The sequence below is a fragment of the Solanum dulcamara genome, chromosome 10 (assembly GCF_947179165.1).
Source record: "Solanum dulcamara chromosome 10, daSolDulc1.2, whole genome shotgun sequence".
NCBI classification, from domain to species: domain Eukaryota; kingdom Viridiplantae; phylum Streptophyta; class Magnoliopsida; order Solanales; family Solanaceae; genus Solanum; species Solanum dulcamara.
The window spans coordinates 8,174,973-8,199,846 of NC_077246.1; the positions used below are offsets into that span (position 1 = coordinate 8,174,973).

At 36.6% G+C, this 24,874-nt stretch overlaps 1 protein-coding gene and 2 pseudogenes across 4 annotated transcripts; 1 reads left to right on the plus strand and 2 right to left on the minus strand.

The window, feature by feature from the left end:
• The first annotated feature begins 274 nt into the window (after positions 1-274).
• LOC129870096 (methyl-CpG-binding domain-containing protein 11-like) lies at positions 275-9,245 on the plus strand. Of its 3 annotated transcripts, none has more exons than XM_055944688.1 (3): positions 275-488; positions 7,246-8,514; positions 8,939-9,245. In XM_055944688.1, exons 1-2 carry the CDS (start codon positions 417-419, stop codon positions 8,506-8,508), a joined length of 1,335 nt encoding a protein of 444 aa, XP_055800663.1. In that variant the 5' UTR covers positions 275-416; the 3' UTR covers positions 8,509-8,514; positions 8,939-9,245. The 3 variants fall into 3 exon arrangements, with proteins under 3 accessions (XP_055800663.1, XP_055800662.1, XP_055800664.1); XM_055944689.1 differs by lacking the exon at positions 8,939-9,245 and adding an exon at positions 1,669-1,793 and having other exon boundaries at positions 399-488; positions 7,246-8,858; XM_055944687.1 differs by lacking the exon at positions 8,939-9,245 and having other exon boundaries at positions 7,246-8,858.
• Positions 9,246-9,396: 151 nt separating this feature from the next.
• LOC129870097 (thylakoid lumenal 16.5 kDa protein, chloroplastic-like) lies at positions 9,397-12,602 on the minus strand (annotated as a pseudogene).
• A 505-nt stretch (positions 12,603-13,107) lies between these two features.
• LOC129871212 (uncharacterized) lies at positions 13,108-23,845 on the minus strand (annotated as a pseudogene). The gene is made up of 14 exons (XR_008762211.1): positions 23,775-23,845; positions 22,576-22,627; positions 22,363-22,470; positions 21,737-21,821; positions 21,083-21,137; positions 20,577-20,969; positions 19,402-19,461; positions 17,799-17,896; positions 17,611-17,721; positions 17,203-17,274; positions 16,889-17,005; positions 15,926-16,075; positions 14,896-14,996; positions 13,108-13,555 (listed from the first exon to the last, which is right to left on the minus strand). The product of XR_008762211.1 is annotated as an uncharacterized LOC129871212 (transcript).
• Between the last annotated feature and the right edge of the window lie 1,029 nt (positions 23,846-24,874).

The following is a 24,874-nucleotide window of genomic DNA, read 5'->3' on the forward strand; positions in this document are numbered from 1 at the left end:
TTCTACATTGTTCTGCAAAATAATCAAATTGGGCAAGAAAAAGTGAAGATTAAAAAAAAAAGTGATGAAAAAAATTAAAAATAATAAAAAGAAGAAATTTCCAGATAATGACACGTGTCATCCTCAGTTGCAAAGACAAGTTGATCCTAGCCCTTGAAATCTATTAAAAACAAATAACATCAACAGTAAAACATTAAACAATCTCAGCAATGTGTTTGTTTTTTAGTCAAATTTGCACTAAATTCCTTGCACTTCCAGACAAGATTTTGCTTACCCGAGAAAAAAGTAGAGTACAAAAAAAAAAGATAAAAAAAAGTATTTTTAGTTCCTATTTTATAGGAGAAATTGGGTAATACCCATTTTGCAGTTAGTTGGTTTTGCTCTTTTTTTTGGGGGAAATTTTGGTTAGGTGGGAAATGGCGAAATCAGTGGAGAAAAATGAAGTTGTGTCCATTGAGCTTCCGGCTCCTCCTGGTTGGAACAAGAAGGTATCTCTCTTTTTTTTTTTCTGAGTCTTTAAGCTTATGTTCAGTTCTTGAAGTTCTTCAAAAAAGTTCCAATTATTTGTTGAGTTTATGTAAAGTTTGTTTCTTTAGCTTTGTTGTTTGCAATTTTTCAACAATGGGGTTTGTGGGCTTTGTTTAATTTTGCTTAATTTGTAGTTTTCAGGTTGAATTTGTGGTTTTGATGAGTAAGAGTCCAGATAGGGTTTTAGCTTATGTTTAGTTCTTGAAGTTCTCCAGGAAAGTTCTAATTTTTTTGTTGGGTTTATGTAAAGTTTGTTTCTTTAGCTTTGTTATATGCAATATTTCTACAATGGGTATTGTGGGTATTGTTTAATTTTGCTTATTTTTGAGGTTCTCAGGTTGAATTTTTGGTTTTGATGAGTAAGGGTCCTTTAGGACAATAAGGTTTTTCTCTGGCTTTATCATGTTCAGTTCTTGAATGTCTCTAGAAAAGTTCCAATTTTTTGTTGAGTTTTTGTGAAGTTTGTTTCTTTAGCTTTTGTATTTGCAAATTTCCTACAATGGGGTTTGTGGGTATTGTTTAATTTTGCTTATTTTTGTGGTTCTGAGGTTGAGTTTTTGGTTTTGATGAGTAAGGGTCGTTTAGGAGATGGGTTTTTCTCAGGCTTTATCATGTTCAGTTCTTGAAGTTCTTCAGATTTTCAGTTGGGTTCATGTAAAATTTGTTTCTTTGGCTTTGTTATTTGCAATTTTTCTACAATGGGTTTTGTGGGTGTTGTTTAATTTTGCTTATTTTATGGTTCTCAGGTTGAGTTTTTGAATTTGACTCAGTCTCTAGTTTCTTAGAAAAGTTGCAATTTTTGTTGATTCCATGAAAAGTTCGATTCTTTAGCTTTGGTACTTGCAATTTTTTTAATGGGTTTTGTCTAATTTTCTGTAGTTTTGGGTTTTGTTAGTCTTAAGACAGTTTTTTCTTGGGTAAGGTATGATTGATGAACAAAAAGCACCAAAATACTGCTACCGAGGTTGAGGGGTTTTCTCCGGCTTTTGGATATTCCCAAGTTAACTCTCTATGCTATCTTGAAAAGTTCCATTTTTTTTGTTATTTTGAGTAAAGTTCGTGTCTTAGCTCTGGCTTTTGCAGTTATTCAAAAACTGGTTTTATGGGTATGGTTTAATTTTTAGCTTTTTTGGTTCCAAGGTTGATTTTTTTGGGGTTTGAAGAGCTAAGTTGCTTGGACTAGGATGCGGGTGTCCAATATGGGTGCGGATCTAAACGCCGGATCCTTCATGATCTAACTTTTAAGATTCAGGGTACATATTCAGGTATGTATCATGGCCCAAATCCACGTGACCTGCACTCGCAGCTCTACCCGAGCCGAGGAAACCAACCTTAAAACCAAAGCATGAATTTAATCTTTAAACCAACCACCTTTCATTTAAAAGAAAATGCACAACGTAAAGAGTTTCTTGAGACTGAACACTGATGGCTGCTCTAAGGATAATGCGAGGGCCTAGTGTGCTGGGGGGATTATTAAAAATAAGCATGTTCAAATAATCAGTGCCTTTGTGATGCGTCTAGAAATTATGTCTAACGACATGGCAGAAGCTATGGTCCTTAAATCTGGGATCGACTGGTGTGTTTCAAAAGGGATCAAAAACATTGTGATGGAATGTGATTCTAAGTTGCCCACTGACTAGGTAATGAAGGTTATGAACTACCTTGGAACTTATGGGAGATCATTGATGAAATACAGAAGCAAACTTCTAAATTTGCTAGCTGGAGTATTTATCACTGTTATAGGGAAGGAAAGAAATTGGCTGACATTTTGGCTAATCAGGGTCTCCGGTTTAAGGAAAAGGTTCAGTTTTTTTACTACAACAGGCTTCCTAAAGATGTTAGAGGTGAATTGCCAATGGACAAAGCTCAACTTCCCTCTTTTAGAAGGAAATACGTAGGAATTTTCTCTCTTGAAAGAGTCATTTATAGAATTATTCACAATTTTGATGTCCCTTGACTGTTTTATCTGGCTAAATGAGGTTTTCTGTACCTCATAATGCCATCTTATTTTAGTAGCTGATTTGAAATCCTACTAGTCCCGTAGAATGGAGGGTGTTCCATTCTTAGTAGATTTATTCTCCTCTGTTTTCTACATTTTGTTATATTGATATATGCTTCCACTCTCAAGTGATAGAGATGGATGAGATTTTTTGAAAAAAGGTGAAGAGTTTCATTCAGGCATGCCACATGAGTAGCCAAAGAAATACCACCCAAAATAACAACCACAACTGTCTATGGAATCTTTACGATACATAATGAAATAATTAACCAAGACAAGCCCCGGTGACCCAAAAGTTAATAATAGATGTCCTCCACGAATACAAGTGTGGAGCCTCCCCAAAAGTATTGACACGGGATGTGGAACGATCCTATCTACAGGACTTGGGTTGCATAGTCCCAGTCCTTGAAACTAGAAATGGAAATTTGGCCAACAAGCCTAAGCTCCACATGTCGTTTCCCCTAGAAGTGAGCCAAAAGCTAATAACATATGATACATGCATAACAATCGATATAAGAAGGAACATTTGTATCAATTAACGATTGAGTCGAGGAAATTATAAATAATGTAAAACATGTTCTCAATCATTCTTTAAACACCAAGCTTTATGTAATCTAGAAAAGTTTTTCATTTACGAGGAGTACCACACTATAATCGACACAACTAAAAAGTCAATTAGGCTATGTACATAGTGGCAAGTATTATATGCCCTACTTGCTCACGTCGTCTCATTGTAATGCCGCATGAATCGACTTTGTCAGGCTAACAAAGTAGCACAATAGTACTCTCTCATGGAGGGACTCTGTCAAAGTTTCAAGCCGTGTAAGGTTGGTTCAAGGCCTACACCAGCACAAGTAGTTTCATGACCCAACAAGGAAAATATCCAAGGCCAATCTCGGTGAACTCAAGTAACTCCCAAAATACTTTACATCTTACCATTTCGGCATTTATAGCCAATCCAACCATTTATGAAAGATTCAGTGAAAATAGGTTTACAATTCATGAAATTCATTTAATAAAAGTAGTTCAAATGTCACTTCTACATACATCGAATCTCTTTCCAAATCTTGCCCCAATGGATCCAATGATGCCAACAATTCACAATCAACATATCCGAGCTTACGTAAATCATTAACGTGTCAAAATAATACCAACTAAGTCAACCAAGTGACTAGCACTTAAATTTGACTTCATAAGTTGTAGCAAAAATCTTCATTTTCCACTTCGAAAGTCAACTCTTTGAGTACTCCAATCCATCCACTAAACGTGTTATGGAATCTAGTCGCTCCACTAGAAACCCGAACGACATTGTTTAAGCAAAACCCATCACAATTCATCATCTCTACCAACAAACATCCAATTTCAAGAAAAATAGAGGTGAACTATCCATTGTATAATCCCTATGACGCTATCCCACTAAATAAGTATTTGAAATTGGTAATCATTCATCTAAAGACGTCCGGTCAACAATTTGCCACCTCCTTGAATAGTCAGTTCTATAGAGTTCCTTCAATGTGAAATTGCTGATAACTATTTATGTGTACATTTTTTCTCGTGAGTGTGATCTTCTCCCCTTTTTTGTAGCTTTCTCTTCTCTTTTCCTTTTCTTGCTATGCCATTAGTTGTCATAGGGTGGAGTTGGAAGAAGGCCATCGAGACAAGCTTGGGTCTACTTTAACATAAAGTAAATGGATTTGTGTGAAAACACGCAAGCGGGGGGGGGGGGGGGGGGAGGGGGTGAACAGTGGATAATCAAAACTTAGTTGAGTTAAGCTGAATGCAGTTTCTGCTTAGATAGCAAAGAGATAGCCATGTATCACCTATAATTTAGAAAGAAAATGTGAATAAATTAAGGGCAAAAAATAAAATAACACTAAATGTTTTTATACTGGTTTGCGCACCAATGTGGTGCCTTTTATCTCTTTGCAAATGTTTTCAATGTAGACCCTTCGGGGTGGCCCAGTGGTTTAGGCTTGGGACTTCCATGTTGGAGGTCTCAAGTTCGAAACCCCTTGCTAGCGAAAGCAAGGGGTTTGCCTTCTGGGTCGAGCTCATCGCACCGGGCTTGCCTAGTGTGGGTTACCTCTCCTGTGTGGTTTGTGAGCTATTGCATAGGAGCGGGGGTTTTACCCTGTGCGCACCCAAAGGGTAGGGGCTGCGGGTTTCCCTTGTCTTAAAAAAAAAGTTTTCAATGTAGTACAGTCACTAGTGGTTTTACGCAATCACCACATAATGTTTATCCACTATCTTTTCTCGCTCACTAACTAACAATTACAAAATTTCTAGTTTGCTTGAAATCAAAGAGCTATCTTTGTCTTCAGATTTTACTTCAAATTTATAGGGAGCTTGAGTTGTTGCCGCTGAACCTTTTCTTGATACTTCTTGTGTCTTTGACTGTTGTTGATTATTACCAAGTAACTAATGGCTCCTTGCTTGAATTCAATAAGAGCTGCTTTTGTGTAATCCAAGGGACTCTTAAATGTCAGCCGGCCTTTTTGAAATAGAAACTTCTATTAATTGTTGATTTCTGGGCCATCTTCATTTTGGGCTTCAGAATGTGATCTCTGAGCTACTTTTTGCTTTGTCTTATTTTGTCTTCATACAATCTTTGGGCTTCGGCGTTTTGTTCAACCATGGATTGAACCAAGCTTCTTCAGGGCAATCTTTTCGTGGGTTGTTTTTCTTCATCTTTATCAACTGTTCTGTCTTTTTCCCCTTCAATCAAGATATATCGGGGGGTTACCTGCCTCACATTCTCCCTATTCTTTCTTAAGTTACTTGTTTTTAAGAAATGAAGGGAGTGTTCGTACGAAGGAAAATGTTTTCTAGGAAAATAAGTGAGTTTCTTACCTATTCTCTTGTTTTCGGTACTTAAGCAAAAAATATTACCCTAAAAGCATTTGTATATAATCTCGACAAATACTATGGGAGTTGGGGATGGAGGTAGGGGTGTGGGATGGTGGGGATAGGGACTACGGAGGTGGAGGTGACGATGAGGTATGTTGGAGGGTGGGCATGACACAATTAATATGAAATGCCACTTGTGGAATTTGTTTTCCCTATGTCTACTAGGAAGTCATTTTCTTCATTTTTAAGCAAGTTGGTTTCCTAGAGAAAATGTTAAAAATTTGACCCACTGAACATGAGAAATTGGAAAATATTTTCCTCCATACCGAGCACACCTGAAGTGTGTGTTCGTTTTCTTATACCTTTTACCCTCAGAGCCTGTAGAAATGAAGTGTGTAATAGATCTTTCTAGATATGAGATTCTCTTTCAATTGAGCGGTGAGTATCATTGCACATGTCTATGTGACAGGGTAAGTTCCATTGTCCATCATTTCAGCACAGTAGCTTTGACAGAGTTTTGTCGTTAAGATCTTGCTTGGCGTCTTTGAGGAACACATCTTTTTCAGAGAAAAATTGTTGAAAAATATGCTCATCTCGTAAGAGAGTTGGACTATGTTGTAGATATGCTGGAAGCATTTTTCAGAGATGTTAAAAATGTTGTTGAAAAATATGCTCATCTCGTATGAGAGTCAGACTATGTTGTAGATAAGCTGGAAGCATTTTCAGAGATGTTGTGCAACAGCATTACTTCGATATGCATGGGTTGGATAGTTGAATGAGTAAACACAATTTCCAGTAGGGGAAGACAGTTGCTTGATTTGTTGCCTTTTAGTATAAAGCAACAGGGCTATTAGCATGTTACGGGTGCTTGATGTGCTAAGGGGTCGTTTGGTTCACGTTGTAGTTATGCAAGGATTTCAATGTAGGGGTTGTTATGTGGTAAATAATAATGTAAGGATTGTTGTTAGTGATAATTCATGGTGTCATAAATATTATTACTCATAGGAACTGCTTTATATCTGATTTTGATTTTCTACTGAAATTGCTGTTTGAATGCATCTAACAAACTGTGTGCTAACATATTTGGATCTTCATGGATATAAGTTAAGCAGGAGATTTGAGTCTTTATTGCTCATCATCTTTATATAGTAACGGTTTTGTGTTTCGGAAAGACATCCTAGATTACTTGCTACTCTTTTGAGCCTTCTTTATTTCTTTTCCACCTGAACCAAGAACTTTTTTTTTTGATAAAGAAAACCAAGAACATTTTGAGGAACTCAAAAGAGAGATTGGAGAAGATTTTTCAGGAGAGGTAGAGGTAGACCGAAGAAGTATTGGAGAGACGTGATTAGAAATGACATGACGCAATTTCAAGTTTCAACTTACGAAGGACATAACCTTAGATAGGAGGGTGAGGAGGTCACGGTTTAGGGTAGAAGGGAAGTAGGTAGTAGTGCATTGTCTTGTTGTCCGTTCATATTAGTAGTAGTAGTATTGCTCCTATAGTTTCTTGTCTTTCGATTTAGGTAGTAGTGCATTGTCTTGTTGTCCGTTCATATTAGTAGTAGTAGTATTGCTCCTATAGTTTCTTGTCTTTCGATTTCTATTACTATCTGATGATTCCTTGTACCTCGACTATTGTATTGTTTTGTTGTAGTTTCTGTTCTATTTTGTTTTGTTACTATATGCTGTTTTTGTTATTATTTGTTGTTTTCTTGAGCCCGAGGGTCTATCGGAAACAACCTATCTACCTTTGAGGTAGAGGTAAAGTATGTGTGCACTCTACCCTCCCCAGACCCTGCTTTGTAGACTACCCTGGGTATGTTGTTGTTGTTTCTTATAAATTTGACTCTCTTTCTGTTCCTTTGCAGTTTCTACCTAAAAAAGGAGGTACTCCAAAGAAGAACGGCATCGTATTTACTGCACCAACAGGGGAGGAGATCACCACAAGAAAACAGTTGGAACAGTACCTGAAGTCACACCCTGGTGGTCCGCCAGTAGCGGACTTTGATTGGGGAACTGGTGAAATGCCAAGAAGATCCGCTAGGATCACTGAAAAGGTGAAGGCAACTCAATCTCCAGCAGAAAGTGAGCCTGCTAAGAAACGAGGCAGAAAGTCGTTGTCTTCGAAGAAGGATTCCAAAGACAAAGAAGTCCCTAAAGAAACTGAAGCAGCAAAGGATGATGACATGGAGGAAGCTGAAAAGCATGAGAAGGATACTGCAGCAATGGAAGCTGAGAAAGATGTTGAAAAAGAACAAGACGAGAACCAAAATGAACCTCAAGATGGAGAAAGTGAATTGGTGAAGAAAGATGAAATCCAATCTTCTGAGAATGATGTTGTGAAGGAGAACTTAGATGAAGGCCAAATTGTCGACGACAAAGTAGAAGATGCTCAAGTTGAGAAAGATGTTGAGATGGCTGATAACGTTGGACATTCTAAAGATGTTGAAGAGGCTCCTGTTGATAAAACAGCTGATGGTCCTGATGCTACTAAAATTAACGAGGAGGAAAAGGATGTACAGGTTCAAGAAGTAGAAAAGATACCTACTGAAGAAGCTCACGTCGAGAAGGACGTCAAAATGGCAGATAATGATGTTGAAGAGGAGGCCCCTGCTGATAAAACAGCTGTTGGTCCTGAAGCTGCTAAAATTAACGAGGAGGGAAAGGATGTACAGATTCAAGAAGTAGAAATATTACCTACCGAGGAAGCTCAGGTTGAGCAAGATGTCAAAATGACTGATAACATTGGACATCCCGACGATGTTGAAGATGTCCCTGCAGATAAAGAAGCTGATGGTCCTGAAGCTACTAAAATAAATGAGGGAAAGGATGTACAGGTTCAAGAAGCAGAAAACAAACGGACTGAAGAAGCTCAGGTTGAGAAAGATGTCAACGATGTTGAAGAGGAAAAGGATGTACTGGTTCAAGAAGTAGAAAACATTCCTACTGAAGCAGAAAAATTCGACTCTAGCGCTGCTGAGGAAAAGAATCATCAAGCGGTAGGAGAACAGAAAACTAGTGCTGCAGCAAAGAGTACTGATGATCAAGATAATTTGATGAACATTGAAAAAAGCAAGGTGGAGGGTGAAGTAACTGAGAATGGCAGCAACGCTAACGAGGCCAAGCCTTGAGCAACGGTTCTCTCTAATTCTAACCTTTTGCTCTTCTTGCTTCATTTGGATGACTGTAGTGTAGTCAATTATAGATACTTTGACTGTTCATGAGAGACATGTGTATGCAAAATTCATAGATTTAGGTCCTAAATATTGCTCTGTAAGGATTTATCGCCTGTACCATTACTACTGTATGCCATAGATTTAGACTTTCAGCAGAGACACTAATTGTGCTGAAGTAATTTGTAGCTGTCCAGATCTGCTAAACTTCTTGTTAGAACTTAGTAATGTAAGCTTATAAAAAGCCTTTGTGTCATCTTGACTAATGAGGGAGTTGGTGAGTCAAGAGTTGCTGCAGTTTGTTGTGATGTGATTGTGTTCTTGCCTTTCATTAATCCATCCGTCAATCAACTATCTCAATCCAAAGCTAGTTTTGATCATTTCTCAGGTGATCTTTGTTGAAGGACGTATAGAGTTAACGATCAAAAACATATCTAAAGTATCCTGATTTATCGAGTTTCATACTTGTACAATGGCGATATTTAAGGTAAGAAATGGGAGCAATTCGTTGTTGAGGTATGTTTTGATAAATAGTTGGTGATAGTTCAGGTAGAAAACTCGCACACCTGATAGTTTGGGTGTGTTTTTGTCATTTCGTTCGCTTAGAAATGTTATAAAATATCCATATTGTGCACTGCACGGGAGAAGCTACAATATTAGTTACGGGTTCAGATGAATAAAGTATCTTTTGCTTAGGCCTTGTATTTGTATTTAATTGCGAATTCAATAACGGAAACGAGCTACGTGTCTGATAGTAAGTTCAAAACACATAAACTTCACATCCTAACTCTGCCTCTGGTGCCTTGGTAATCGTTTCAAGCCCAGTGCGCACAAAAGGAAAGGAAGTAAACCTGACAACATAAATGTCATTTTGCTCAGAGATTCAGCTACAACTGGAACTCAAATTACATTTTGTATTACTCTAATGATTCATTTGATAGGGGGAAAACAGTGCAAAAAATGTATTACTTTGTGGTTAAACAGTAAAAGAAAGTCAAAGATGAAATGCAATTTTTTTTCTTTTGCTTTAAAGCCCTTTTAGCTCTTCAATCAACCCTGTTAATGTTGACCATTTCTCAAATGCACTGGCTGATGCCACGAAAGCTATTTTTGATCCTTCAATGTCATTCTCAGTAACTGCATAAAACACATTAAACAGAGAAAAATAGTTAATTTTGCTGTGACAAACCGAGTTAAGTGAAGACTCACTTCCTAATAATTTACAACCACCACTAAAAGTGCAACCCGCTGCACTAAGAACCCACTATGTGTAGGGTCCGTGGAAGGACCGCACCACAAGGGTCTATTGTAAGCAGCCTTATCCTGCATTTTTGCAAGAGACTGTTTTCACAGCTCGAATCCGTGCAATCTGGTCACATGACTGCAACTTTACTAGTCTCCACTCTATCTCACCCATGGAATTTGATATCCGTGCTTTTCTTAGGTCTTGTTTTTAGTACATTGTATACTTACCTAATCTGGAAAGTCTATGTTGCTCGAACTTTGCAAAAATGTCAACAGTATTGCATTTTTGGAGGATACAATAAGGCTGCAGCAACATCTTTGCAGAGTCCGAGCAACATAGTTGAAAGTTAGGTTTCATTGTACATCAAATGACATACTTTGGGCATATCTTGAACCTAGCCCGAAATTCTTGTTTAGTTATCTTTTAAATTTTCTAGTCTGTGAATCAAGGGAAGCCAAATATGAGATAGAATGCAGCCATAGTCATCATTGGAGTGTCAAGGAAAACATTACCTGATGAAACTAGAGAAGATAGCGAAGAATTGAAGGAATCGACTTCTGTCTTCTCCTCATCGCTACCACTAAACTGTAAAAACACGACGAAAATAATATTCAGTGCACATAGACAATGTGCTTGAAAGGGAATGAATGATTAAAAAAAATCTACCTTGTTGAATGCTGAATTAACTTTCTGGACCCAATCTGCATCAGTATTTTGCCCAAGAACTGAACTTGCAGCAGATAGATCATTGTTCTCTATGGATTGACCTACTTTATTGAGCTTGTATACCAAATCTTGCAAGTATCCTTCACATTGAATTTGATAATATGAAAGTTATTAAACATGATTGTGATCTATAAATCGAAAAGAGTTTTAACTTCTATACAAAAGAAACAATCAAGTCTCCTATAAGGTAATTACATGTAACTAATTGTTCATAATAAGTGGAATAAGTAACCTGAAAAACAAAGACAAGTAACCTGCAACAACATGTGAAATTGTGGTGAATAGTGTAAATTGTTTTGATGCTATCAGTGTATAATAAGTTAAATCGAATCAAAAAGCGGAATTGACTAATAAGGGTGGTTTGTCATATTTGGTATCATGACCATAGAATTAAGAAAATGGATAGCTATTCAAGAATGGTGCGCTAATTATTTTGCCATATACAGTATTAGAAGGGGGGCGTGGACGTGGAGTATCAATAAAGTTGTCTCTGTATGACCTATAAGCCACGAGTTCGAACTGTGGAAGTAGTTACTAATGATTGCATTAGGATAGGTTGTCTACCCCTTCCCCCGACTCTACTAACGCCTTCATGCTTAAAATAATACAGACAAGTCAATTAACAATACAGTTCTTTATAATTTGGTAATCAAATGTTCAACTATCAAAGCTTAGTAAGGTAAACTATCAAATATTGTATTAACGTTTCAAACAAAACCAGCCAACCCCTTATATTACCAACTGCAATGGATTGAGAATTTGGAAATAACAGTACCCAGGGGGCGGAGCTAGAGGGTCAGAAGGGGTTCATCTAAACCTCCTTTTGCCGGAAAATCATACTATATATACAAGGTCAGTTTTTTTAGGTATATATATAGTAAATATGAACCCTAGTGAAAATCCTGTCTCCAGCACTGACAGTATCTAATACTTATTCACTAAAATGGTTAGTATTTTCTAAGCATATTGCACAACTCCACATATAAAAACTTAACCACACAATAAGAGGTGCTTCACTCAATTTATCACATAATAATTCATGGAATCTTAGTCAAAAGAATGAAATAAAGGCAACCCATAATCCAGTTAGTTTGTAGTGAGCGGTAAATACTTTTTCATCCTTAACCGGAGGGCTCGGTTCGAGTCATGTGTATGATAACCTTTTAGTGGTACTTTACATTGTGAGCCCGGATTTTAGTCACGACCCTATGGGGACCTCTGTTAGGAAGCGCTTTAGCCCCAGTGCGGAACTTCTCGACGAAAATTTGAAGAAGGGGAGGAATAGTACATGAATGGCGGTTCTCAGACGAGGGAATCATTCCTCTCAAAAAAAAAAGAAGCTAGAATCTTTCTATTGATAGAGCTTTCACGTCTGCGCATAGAGACAAGACCGGAGAGAAGAAATCCTCGCGACCAGAAAGATGGGGAGGAAGGTTCTCTCTTTATTCTCTTGAGGGACAACTAGAGTCATCTCCCTTTCTCCTTTTAGCTTTAGTCGGTCGAGTAGCTTATTCGAACTGCTTGGAGCTTTCTCTATACCTTAATTGAACTGCCCCACAATGTTTGAACGTGGAGCCTTTCTTTCTTGGTTAAACACACACATATAGTTGATTTTTTTGATTTCACCAGTAAGGAATTTATCAAGAAACAAGAAAAGCTTTTTTTTTTTTTTTACCTTTCTCCTTTGAGGAGGAACTAATAATGCCCTGTCTTTCAAGCCTTTTCTTTCTGTCTTGTTTCACTTTTTCCATCAACTCATCATCCTCATCAGCTTCTAAAATTGCAGCATTTGCATTAAAAAATCCATTTCCAGTTAAAGAAAGGAACAAACTTCATGCAAGGCTAATTGATAGACTTCTCTTGCTAATAATTGGACTAAAATTAGATACATTATTCTCTGCTTTGCACACAATTATTTGTTTTCTAGTTGTAATTTTTGGGATAATTGAAGTGGAAAGTGAAGAAGAAGAAGATGGAAGAAAGGATATAGGATTTGAGGGGCAGACAGTTGCCATTTTCTTTTCCTTTCCTTTTTTCCCTTCTTTTTATTTTCCTCTTAAATCCCTCTGTTTTTTTTTCCTGTTAATTGGGTGGCATTGTGACAAGTTGGACTATAGAGGATAAGATTACAAGATTTCCCTCATATCAGAACCATTCTCATGTGACATGTCACTAAAATGTTGAGGGTATTGAGGTCATTTCATTATCAGCAAAGATACAAAGAAACAAACTCGAAGTACATTTTATGTTCCACACACACATTTACCAGAATTCTGTTACATTTTTATCTTCTTATTCACCTTTTGCTCCAATACCCATATGGTATAGGTGATGCCTTGGGTTACAATACAACAACATACTCTGTGTAATCCACAAATGAAATCTAAAAAGAATAGGATGTACACAAACTTCACCCCAACCTCTACGGGGTAGAGAGGTTTCAGATAGATCCCTAGCTCAATAGAAATGTATCCGATGCAAGATTGTAAATAAGACGGAAAGTTTAAAGAATAAAAGCTGAAACATTACAAGACAAGGGCCAGAAACATGGTCTCAAAAGTCAAAACTGACGTGACAGAGATTGCTGGTAAAAGAAATCTATTTCATTCTCTTTACATGAATTCAGTATATGCATATGAAAAAATATCACTGATTGTGAAGGTCATTTATCGAACTAGAAAACTTTACACCATAAGAAGCAATTATAGTACATCATCATCATCTTGTTGATAGTACATTGAAGCATCGTCCACTGGTAATGAAGGTGGAGTTCCAGGAGGGATGCAAGATTCACCATTCTCACCAGCACATATACACAGAGCCTCTGCATCCCTGAGGATAGCATCTAGATCAATATGACCACTCAGCTCATTGATAAATTTCAGTAGTGTGTCGAAATCCATCTTCTCTCCTATTATTTTGCTGCGATATCTTTTCAGAATGGCGACACTGACGTACAGGTGAAGGTGCTCACTCCCATAATGCGTCCATAATACCTCCCACAATCGCATGGTTTTTTCAAATTCAAACTCCCTACAAAAGACGAGATATCAATAAATAAACTACTAAACAAATAAGGAAAAATGAATTGAAGCAGCAAACTGGAATTGAAGCATATATCTAGTGACAACCCAAGGCTGACGGTAAAGAAAGTGGTACAAGATTTGAGAAAAGAGAACTACACTAAAGACACCAAAAGAACCAAAATAGTAACTGAATGATAGTGTCTACCAGCACGAGTCACTATGGTTGGTAAGCAAATAAAAGAATTTACATAAACTCATCCTTTCTCTCTCCCCATGGAGAAAGGTACTGTTGGGGTAAAGGATGCACAGATCTTAATGCACACAGGGAAGAGAGAACCTTGTCCCCCACAGAAGTGCTGACATGTGTTGTAAAAAGTTTATTTGGTTTAATGCCTGTTTGTGAGTATCTTCGTTAATATCCACGATGGTGGCAGTTCTAGTTGAGAACACAGCTTGACTTTGTCAATTGTGAATATTTCATGTAAAGTACAAGATAGTAGAGTCTTCATAACCAACATATCTTTTTTCTAATGAAGGAACATGATAATATGTTCTCTTCATGCATTTAGCTTTATGAATGTGCAGTACTGATATAGTCATATTAGTATGCAGGATGCAGACAAGAAACAAATAAGCTTCGGTGGCCTCTGGACACAGAGAACATGGATGTGCAGGATTCAAGGTATCAGACGTGCATTCAGGTGAACAATAAAGAAAAATATTTTACTTCAGGTCCTAGAGCCAATTAACTGTCTATGGATGAATCGATATACATGATATGACAAAAGGGAACTACAGTAAGTGGTGTTGCACGTTGAAAGAAAGAGGCAGCAAGAAATGGGACCAACAACTTGAAGGAGAAGCTAAAGTTCTTTCTGATTTCCACTTTATCAAATGGAACACTGAACTTTCCATCAATTTTTGTGCCGTTAGTAGGCCTAGTCTTTCTGACAATCTACAAAATTATAAGTTTCTTTTGCAAAAGGAACATTCCAAATATAAGATTGAAAATGGTAATTACAGATCCAAGCAAAAGGAAAATAAAATCATGAAAACAATGTGTCTGTAACTTGCCTTTTGAAATCTCAAAATGTCACAAGGTCATAGAAAATGGTTACGAGAAATATGCACAAAACTGGAACTAAGAAGACAGCAAATTTATAGCAACTCTATGGAAATCTGGAATTGGCCTTTGAATCTAACTTTACACATCAGCATAATCTAAGAGATAATCAATGGTATGAGTTTGTCTTAAAGAATAAACCAGAGCATACTCTTATATACCGAAGTAAATCATATACCAGATGGCTAATAGGATTAAAAAAAATTAGGATGATTACTTCTTGCCTTTTGAATTGTATAAGAACCCATCGGAAGCAGAAGAAATAATTCAAGCAGTCCTTCTGTTTGAAGTAATTATGCAGAGGGATGTCCAACAACTCCACCAACTGCAAAAACACAGTAAAAACATCATTTTTTGTAGGAAAGCAAACATTTATCAGCCCAAAATGTATAATATACTACATAGTACTCCCTTCATCCCCATTTATGTGGCACAATTCCCTTTTTGATTTGTACAATAAAGAATGTCTACAATTCTCATTTTACCCTTAATGTGATGATTTTATAGCCACATAAATATCTTAGGTTTGCTTTAGACCACAAGTCTCAAACATCTTTCTTTGTTTCTTAAACTCCGTGTCAAGTCACACGGTGCCTCATAAATTGGGATGGAGAAAGTATATAATATAACTGGAATGCATTGAAAGGAATGGGAACAAGAAAGAACTGGTGATGGCATGGGACTATTCACTCGCTGAACAATCATTTGCAACAAGATGAGATAAACAGGGACACAGAGATATCATAAATACAATGAATGTGTACCAACAATGATTAGGCCTTCTAAGATAGCATGTAAAAACCAATCAAACTAATCCTCCATTTGACACCCAAAACTCACTAATTATTTATTTCAATAAAACAGAATTTTGAAAGGCACGTGCTATTTTACATCTAAGAACGGAGCATACTCAAAGTGGAGGGGTAATCCCAAAGAGACTGTCAAATCCTATTACCTAGGAATTATCAGCACTTTATTTTACTCTATGGCCTTCTTAGACATCCTTGGGACATAAACACATGCCAACAACTCCTATATGGGTTTACTCTTCAAAACAAATTATTCCAGAGACAAGGAAAGAAGACAGAACAATACACATCGCTCTCCGGTCCCCTTACAGTAGATCTCTGGTCATGTGTTGTGTACAATCTGTCTAGGATTCACTAGGGAGGTAAATGCTAATGCTAGAAACCTTTAGGAACTGGCAACAAGAGAGAGGAGAGGGGGAGAGAGAGAAGGGATGAGGGAGAGAACCTTTGATAATGCAAAAAGCTGAGAGTGCATTCCATTTTGGTCGCGGTTGAAGTTTGGTCCAAGTCGTTCCATCAACGCCACAAAGCACCAAAATGTTTCTGATTCATCTCCCATAACAAACAATATTGGTGAAAGGAGATCACTCATACCCTGAAATTCAATTCGAGAGAATCGAATGTTTGTTTATCAATCAGCGAGAAACCATGAAAAAAGGTAGAGATATTAAGTTGCACAGAGAATATTTGAGCAAAAAGGGCTTCCACAATAGGATAGAGAGTGGTACCATGATCAATATCACACCAATGAACTGTTTTTTTTGGAAAGATGAGAAAATTAAATGACAATGAATAAGATAGGCTTGGTAATATCAGATTGGACACGTAACATAAATTAAAGAGAATCTGAACGACAGTGTCTTCCAATGATCAATAGAACAGTTGCAAAGAAGGTAAGTATCATGAAATTTGACAATGTTAAGTAATAGAATTGCAAAAGATGATATAACTCTTGTTGCTTCATTATGCCAAAAACTTATTATTTTTCAACTTAAAGCAATCTGAAGGAGAAACCTTAATTTGAAAATCTTCTGACAGAGTTAGAATAGAATAGAAAAAGAAATTAGAACTTTCTAGTTTAGTTTTTTTTTCATTTTTTCACAAAGTTATTTTCCCAGAGATCTACTGATGATGTCTGGACAACATTAATATCAATCTTGGACTGGGTGCAACCGTCAAATAGTCAAATGTTCAAGCTCAAGTCATCCTATGTTGACCACAAACTGATCAAAGAGAAAAGGAAAAAGGAAAAAAAATGGGTAGAAACAGGCGAGAAGGATAAGAATGCCAGAAATTCAAAAACATGTATGTAGCAGAGATGTCACATATGATTAAATTGTTTGTAAAACAGCGTGAACATATTGATCAGTAAAGAAGTACACATATTAAGATTAAAGGAAAATGTTACCTGACAGTACCCCAAATCAAAGTTGTAGAATGAGTATGTCAGCACTATATCACGCAAACATTTAATGTTTGGGCTGTCATCCTCATCGTAGAATGAAACTGACCGATCAGTCCTCACCTTACATATCAAATAAGAAAGAACAAGGGAAAAAGAAGAACAAAAATATCAGTTTTTTTCCTTATAATAAAAATATTAGTAACTAATAGTAGAGTATCACTGGTTGTAAATTGCAAGGATGTAAACATGCATCTTGGTTCTCAAAGACTCAAACAAATCAATAATAAGCCAGCGAAATGGACAAATTTGACACATACAACATCTTTTTCAATGAGGCCTTTCCTCTCTCGGAATTTTGTAAATCTTTTTGCCTGCTCCTTAGAGATGCTCTACAGAGAGATGTCAGTAAACATTAGAATTAAAATTACATTTTTAACAAAAAATATCTCAGAGACATCTTCTTGTCATGGGAGCCTTCCGGACAATAGGAAAACATAGGGATATGCTTCCCAAATGAAACAAAATTACAAGAGCATCAAAACAGAAGTTGGAAAGAAAAGGATCTTATAGCACCTTAACTGATCTAAAATTAAATTACCACCTACTTATCTGTTACAAGTGATAACATTTTGCTAATTGAAGGAGAACACCTACAAAATTGAGTATATAATGAATCAGAAACATTTTCCTTTTCAACCGACCCTGCCCCTGAGAATATGACAAACCTTCCACTGGTTTTTTATCGTTTCGTATTCCTACTTTTTGACAGACACAAGGTATTCCCTCTCTGCATAAGTTGAATCATATGAATGGTATCCCAACAGAAATCGCCACACCTGCCATAAGGACACATAAGTATATTCATGCTCAGAGAGCTGGATGTGGGGCGGAGTGGATATTTACATTGACAAACCTCTTTACGTAGATCTGGTTCGACTCCTCCGTGAAATATTCTCTTTCTTACTGCTTCTGAGTCTGTGACTCTCCCTTCAGAGTCCAGTAAGTAGACCACTGCATAAGGAGCAAAATATGAGGAACTTAGTCGTGAATGCAATCACAAAAATAGTCTAAGATTAGAAAAACTACAATTTGTTAAAATCCATGCAAGAAAATTTCAAATGTAGATGTCGTCGAAGACACACCAGATGTGCAGTAATTGACAAATGACAAGGTAAACCTTGGCTCTGGATTAACCATTGTTAGAACAATCATGCTAAGAAAATAATACACATTTAACATTACCAGTTTCAAAAAAATAAATACACATTAAGATAAGAAATTAGAATTGTATTGGAAATATATCTTGCCCATTGAACACAAATTATGAGAAATTAGAATTGTATTGGAAATATATCTGCTCCATTGAACACAAATTATGTGCATGGATCATATAGACTCGACTCTAATTTTGATAGACAATTGATCTCAGACAATAATTACACTCACTGAATGACGATTTATTAGACATCATAATTTTTTTTTTTAACTTATAGATGCAACATTAACATTTAGGCAAACTGTCTTTCTTGGAAAGATCTGTTTTGCAAATAATATACACACGCACATATACACATAAAATTATTGAAAGTTAAAAAAAAAAACTAAACGATCTCAAAAGAAAATCACAAGAACCAATATATTTTTTGCATTAAAAACACATAGGTTCTCCCAAAATATTTGAGAACATTCTGAATTGCATCAAAATTACTAATTAAAAGTGTTTGAGAAGACTAGCTTTGAACATGGACAACATTACCTCCGCAAAATTTTATATAGATGCAATCTTGCAAGAGATCGTCTATCTCAAAACTAGTTCAATGTCCTAATATAGCATAGTTTAAACCAATGACACTAAACGTCATAAGAGTGTCACTAAATGATTAGCTTAGAGACACAACGCTCCCCTTTTTATAATTAGTGACATAGTGGCCCAACACTGATCAGCTACTCATAAATATTGGTCTGATGTTTAAAGTTGTAACATTCTATTTCAGAAAAACATGCCCGGGAAGAAGCACCACTAATCAGTTTAGCTATATCACGCCTTCAATGAAGAATTCATAGGAATCCAAAAAGACATATTTGACTTGAACTTCACAGAGAGATTTTCTTTTTTTAAGCAAAGAAGGTTTCTACATGATAAATAGAAAAAAATACAGAGATGAGGTGGTTTACTAATGCTACTTTTAGACATAATAGGAATCCCTTCTAAAACAATGGTTACAACATAAAGATATGCAAGTGGAAAAATTGATCACCCTGGGATCTGTCACGAATCTGGACATTTGCATACTCTGATAAGAAAAGTTGAGAATCTATAACACAGTTAACACTGTGTGAAACAGTCTGCTTAAAACTCAATGATTTTGGTTGCTTCATGGCAAGTGATCATGACAATTAAAACAAAATGAGATAGACATGAAATGAACGTTGAAAAAATTTCTTGAGCCTAGCAGCCTTTGTATTAGCATTTAATAAGTGCAAACTGAAAAGTAGACAAAAAGATAGTCCTCTACCTCTTCTGCTCCCAAGGGAGGCTGCCGTGGCTTTCCCCATACTAGTGACAGTTTGTCAAACTGCAGAAGAAAAACTGGCATAGATTAAAAAAACAAAAACAGAAAGAGGACTAAATGCAATTGTAGCTTGTTGAAATACTAAAAAAAAAAAATGAGAAAAGGAATCTTGAAATAACTCAAGCCAACCTTGCTAGAATTTTTACAAACGGATGAAGAGGAGGGGAAATGGCAGAGGGGATTAATCTGGGGAGGGATTAATCTATGGGGAAACAAACCCCCACATACCTGATTACTTTGAATCACCACCCTTGCTAGATATATTCATATTGTTGGTAGCTTAGGCAATAATCTGTTATTTTTATTTTTTGTAAGGATCTTAGGAAAGAAAATATAATTTGAAAAACAATCCTCAATACATAATGGACTAGTTGTTTATGACTAGGGCACGCTGCTGAAGGAAGCACATCTTACATATTTTTTGTCAGTAAAAAACATATCAATCATTTCATCCTTCTCTATCTGACCTGGAGTTGGGCTAAACATGCATTCCAAAACATCAAGAAAGGAGATTGAATTCATCACTGTGGTTCGGTTAGGAAAAAAATTGAAGTCAATTTTGAAGAAAGTCATATCACTCAAGGTAAACATGAAAGTCGACGGGCTGAAATTGAACTCTCTTTTTTCCTGATAAATAAGGAGTGAAGGAGCATTATTTCATTATTAAAATGTTTCATCTTTCCCATACCACTGATGTCTAATTATTTCTGGACAGTACATTTAAAAGTCATGTCGACTCAAAATATAAGGCAAACTGATTTTCCTATAATTAGATCATGAGTATGACTAGATTTTACCATTTTGAGAAAAGGATAGCCTTTTAGGAAAATCAACAAAAACACCAACACTATGACTGCACTAACCCACATGCCAAACTAACTGGACTATATGAATTCTCTTTGCCCGTAATGGTCCATATGACCCTGTTTCACTCCAGTACAAAAAAATTGAATTAATAGTAGGAGTTCTAAGGTTCTTTAAGCCCCATAATTATCCCTACACTAACCTACACAGCTATAATAAATGTAAATGGCTTCTGGAAAACCCCAGACTACCAATGTAAGTGTACAAAATGACTAACCATCCGATTAAAAGTTAGTTATACGTATGTTTCTCACCTCCAAGGGATCCGCAGGCACTGGAACATCCTCAGGTAGCTTCTGAGCATCATTAGATTCAGCAATGCGAGGATAATCATGTGTTTTTTCGTCATGCTTCCTCCTGTCATAAGGGATAAAACCATCTCCCTGAGCTTCACGAAAAAGTTGTGATGTCGTTTCACGAGCAAATCTGGTCACAAGAGAAAATTTCTCTAGTACTTGAATTGACAAATCTCGAGCAGGATCATTATGTTTTTGTCTTTGCCTGGCATTTTGTTGAGCAAGTGCAGAATTTCTATCAAAAGTTTCCCCATCCGTCCAGCTAGATGGGGATTCACTAGGTGCAGCTGATGATGATGTACTGTTAGTTACAGAAACAGCCCTAGGAAGTTCCAAGGAGGAGAGAGTTCTCTGTAAGAAGCAAATCAACGCATGAGCAAAAGTGAGGATTCATGAATCATGATGAAGCTCCTCAGAAAAGCTGTTAAACTGGTTAAACAAGTGATAGATCAAACTGGTCACACCTGGAGTGGATCTTGAAAGTCATTGACAAGAAATACATTAGCATCATCGGCTGACCTGGAAAAACACAACACACCAGTAAGAACGGAATGGCCTTCATCCCAAAATCAAGTTATCTCTCCACTACTAGTTCATTGCAACAAGAGATATTGGAACGATAATACATTGAGATCACAAATTGCTAGTAGTATGATAAGATATACTTTTTGACAGGCTAGCACCAGTTAAACCTGGAACGAATTGGGAGTTGGTATACCTGTAGTTCAGCTACTTTAAAAAACTGAAAAGAATTCATAGTTGGTGTCCTGCAATTCAGCTGGACTATCATTGAATGTCAACCTAGAGGTAACACCACACTCTAGCATTTGGAAATGACCTTACCCTTCCATCTACCGCATGCTTATATTTTTTTCGAAAGTCTCTCTCATCCACCAAAAGAAAGAAGCAACTTATTAGATCTTTCATACAACATGGCTTTTGATTTATTTACTGTTATCGGTATCATTAATTACCAGACTATCTAGTTTTACTTTCTACTCTCATTTTATGAACTCTGACCAAAAAAAGAAAAAGAAAGAGATGAATTTGGTTTGTTAGTAGAATTGCCTAGTCATGACAATGACGAAGACAATGCATAAAAGCACAAATAAGTCCACCTCACAAGATAAGCATGCTGCTTAATTGTTGCAAGAAACTCCCGGACACCACCATTGTAGAAATAAAGCGGAGGAAATGCTAGTCCTGCAAGTGATGGATGTAGAAAGTAAACTCAAGATGCAATAGCGGCATTCAACAAACTGACAATATGATGATAACAGAAAAATAAAGAATCCGCTAAAAAGCTAAGGGGAAATATCATAAGGTAGGTAGCATACAAGAATCTATCCATCAAGAGAACATACATAAGCCTTATGAAATTCCAAGAAGAACTGACTTCAATCATCATATTTCCTGGGGGGAGGGGGGGATGTTGGGTAGTAGGATATGCCTAACTACACCAAATGAGACAGGACTCATGATGATATCATAGCATTTTTCTGAACAAGAACCACCAATTAAGCTATTCTAAAACAATGATGATTAGAGAGGATCGTCAAAGAAAGTAAAATATATACAGAAACAACAGAGAATGGTTAAAAAGAAATAACTTAATTCAAATTGATATTTCATACATGCCAACCACTAAAATGAATTTGTTGTGTGCTAGACATTCCATAGAACAGCATTTCTAATTTACTATGATGAAACAGAATCACTAGTGAAATAGAGCCCCATAAAATACCTGATGACAAAACTACAATAACATATTGCCACCCCAGGGTGGGAGTGTGTCGTCGAATTGATCTAACATCCGAGAATGGAATTGCTCGTATAGTGTAAAGACTCTTATCTGCACCAAGATGTAAAAGGAACAACCATTACACAACAGCCAATGGAAAATTCGCAGCACAGAGCTGCTCTTTCCTCTGCTACATTACAGATAATTGACCCCAACCTTTTTCAGACAACCTTGCACTCGAGCTTTGCCCTTTATATGGAATCCAAGTCTGTCACACAAAAACCAATTTATTTCCAAAATCACAGGGTAGAGTCAAAGATTTAATAGGTGTTGCAAATGTTAGTAATACTCCAAACCCCCTCCCCCCCCACCCACCCCCATCCCCTCTCCTTCTCCTTGTTTTATGTGACAGCAAACAGCAAAGCTGGAAACCTTTTCTTAATTAGAAGTATGCACATTTTGCTTTGTAATTCCATCAAATTTTTCTTATCAGGTAAATGTATTTTCATTCTATCCTTCACTTGTGGGGAAGGATCGACGCTAGCCCCCCCCCCCCCCCCACCCAACCACCACCACAAAATAAGTACTTCCATTCATCAATATTTTAAAGAACCCATCTCTTTACATCCTTATACACAAAAAGCAAAACACAAGGAAACGTAATTCTATAACAATGGAAATTTGACCATTTAAGAACTGTCTCACATCCGTCTACATATTATTTAGGACTGAATATGGATCACCTCCATTCATTTTGTGGCACATTAACCATGACTTGAAAACATTCACATAACCTCCTAAGGTTATGCACCAAGAGTTAAAATTGGTTTCTCTTTCCAAACTATCAAGCATCAACCAGCACGTTCACCTAAAATGAGAGTTGAGCCAGTTGTGAACCTACTCTCCCTCCAAAAACACCACATCTTGGACGATAAAAACCTTTGCCATTTAAAATCTAACCAGGCAAGAGGAAAATAATTAAAACCAAAACAAAAGCAAAAGAGAAAAGTCAGTGTTCTCCCCTTGCACCTCTCTGTTGTCATCCATTGGAAAAAGAAGAACAAGAAGAATAAATAAGAATAAGAAGAATGAATGGCAATGAAAAGGAAAGAAAAGGAAATGGGGTATTTTGTCACTTTGTCGAAGCTTTTGATAATTTGGGAGTATAGTTTCACCTTAGTCAAGGTATAACACAAACCAACGTACTTGAGAAGATAATCCATAATTAACACTAATATTTATTAATGTTCGTCTCTCTCTCTAGACCAAATTATTTTCAGAAACTTCAGAAAGCTTGAAACCTTTGCAATAGGAGAGCTTCAGATTGTGCATAGTAGAGAAAGGAAAATGATCATTGTCCGTAATCAAAGATTTGAGATTTTAATTCACAATACAAGCATAAACTAGATGTATACCATAAACAGAGAACCTCCTTGCTTGATCAGTTTTAGTCGACCACTGATCCTCTCTGAAGCATACTGAGTCGGATGAATTGCTACGTTATCTTTCACAAACAGTATTTCAGCGCCTTCCTGATCACCTGATGAACTCTGCTTACTGCAATCGCTCCTATTCATGCTCGCCGAACCCTAATGCACATCCCCACAGATGAGAAACCAAATTCAATACGTCATTTCATATTAAAAGAAATTTTTGACAAGAATCATTTCATATTAATAATTAATATATCAGACAAAAAAACCTGCTTCCCCTCCACACATCATTAAGTGGTCATGCTAGACATAACATAGTTGTGCATGATCATATTATGAGATTCTGCCATATGAGCTGAGAGAATCTTGTTTTCTCTCCTTCATTTCTTAATTACAAAGTAAATGGAAAAAAATAAATAAGTACAAAAGTAAAGATAACCACCAGTAGAGGCTGGTAAGATTCAATTCAACATTTAGCTTGTTCGGGTGTGATTGTTTCAGAGCTCTGTGATTCAAATTAAGGATACATGGGCAGTTACTAATAGAATTCCTTGGTTATTTAGGCCAAGGCTTTTGAACACATGAAAACTAAACCAGTGCTGAAAATTAACCAAACTGAATTGACGAAGCTTGACAGGGTGCTGACAAATGGCTGAACAACAATCACTGACAAATAGCTGAACCACAATCACTAACGAAGGCATAGTCTGCTTAATTGGTTCTGACATATAATCAAACCACAATGACTAAGGGACAGTAATTCTAAAGATGATCTGCTTAATTGTCATAATAATTTTAGGCAAATTACAAAGCATATGCTCAAATTTGACTTCTCTGAATAAACAGTATAATCACCAGTTAAACACAGTTCACCTCGAGTAATAAGGAAGGTATCGTAATGCTAAAGACGCCTGCTTAATTGATGCTGACAAATAATCAAACCGCAATGACTAAGGGATCCTAATACTATAGGCAGTCTGCTAAATTGTCAAAATAAAATCCGGCAAATTACAGAGCATATGCACAAATTCAAATTCTCTGAATACACAGTAATAATCAGCAGTTAAACACAATTCACCTCA

Bases quoted from the DNA above. Each gene is read 5' to 3' on its own strand.
- LOC129870096 (XM_055944688.1), top strand. From the start codon at position 417: ATGGCGAAATCAGTGGAGAAAAATGAAGTTGTGTCCATTGAGCTTCCG. The intron at 489-7,245 runs GTATCTCTCTTT...GTTCCTTTGCAG, and splicing joins CTCCTGGTTGGAACAAGAAG to TTTCTACCTAAAAAAGGAGG.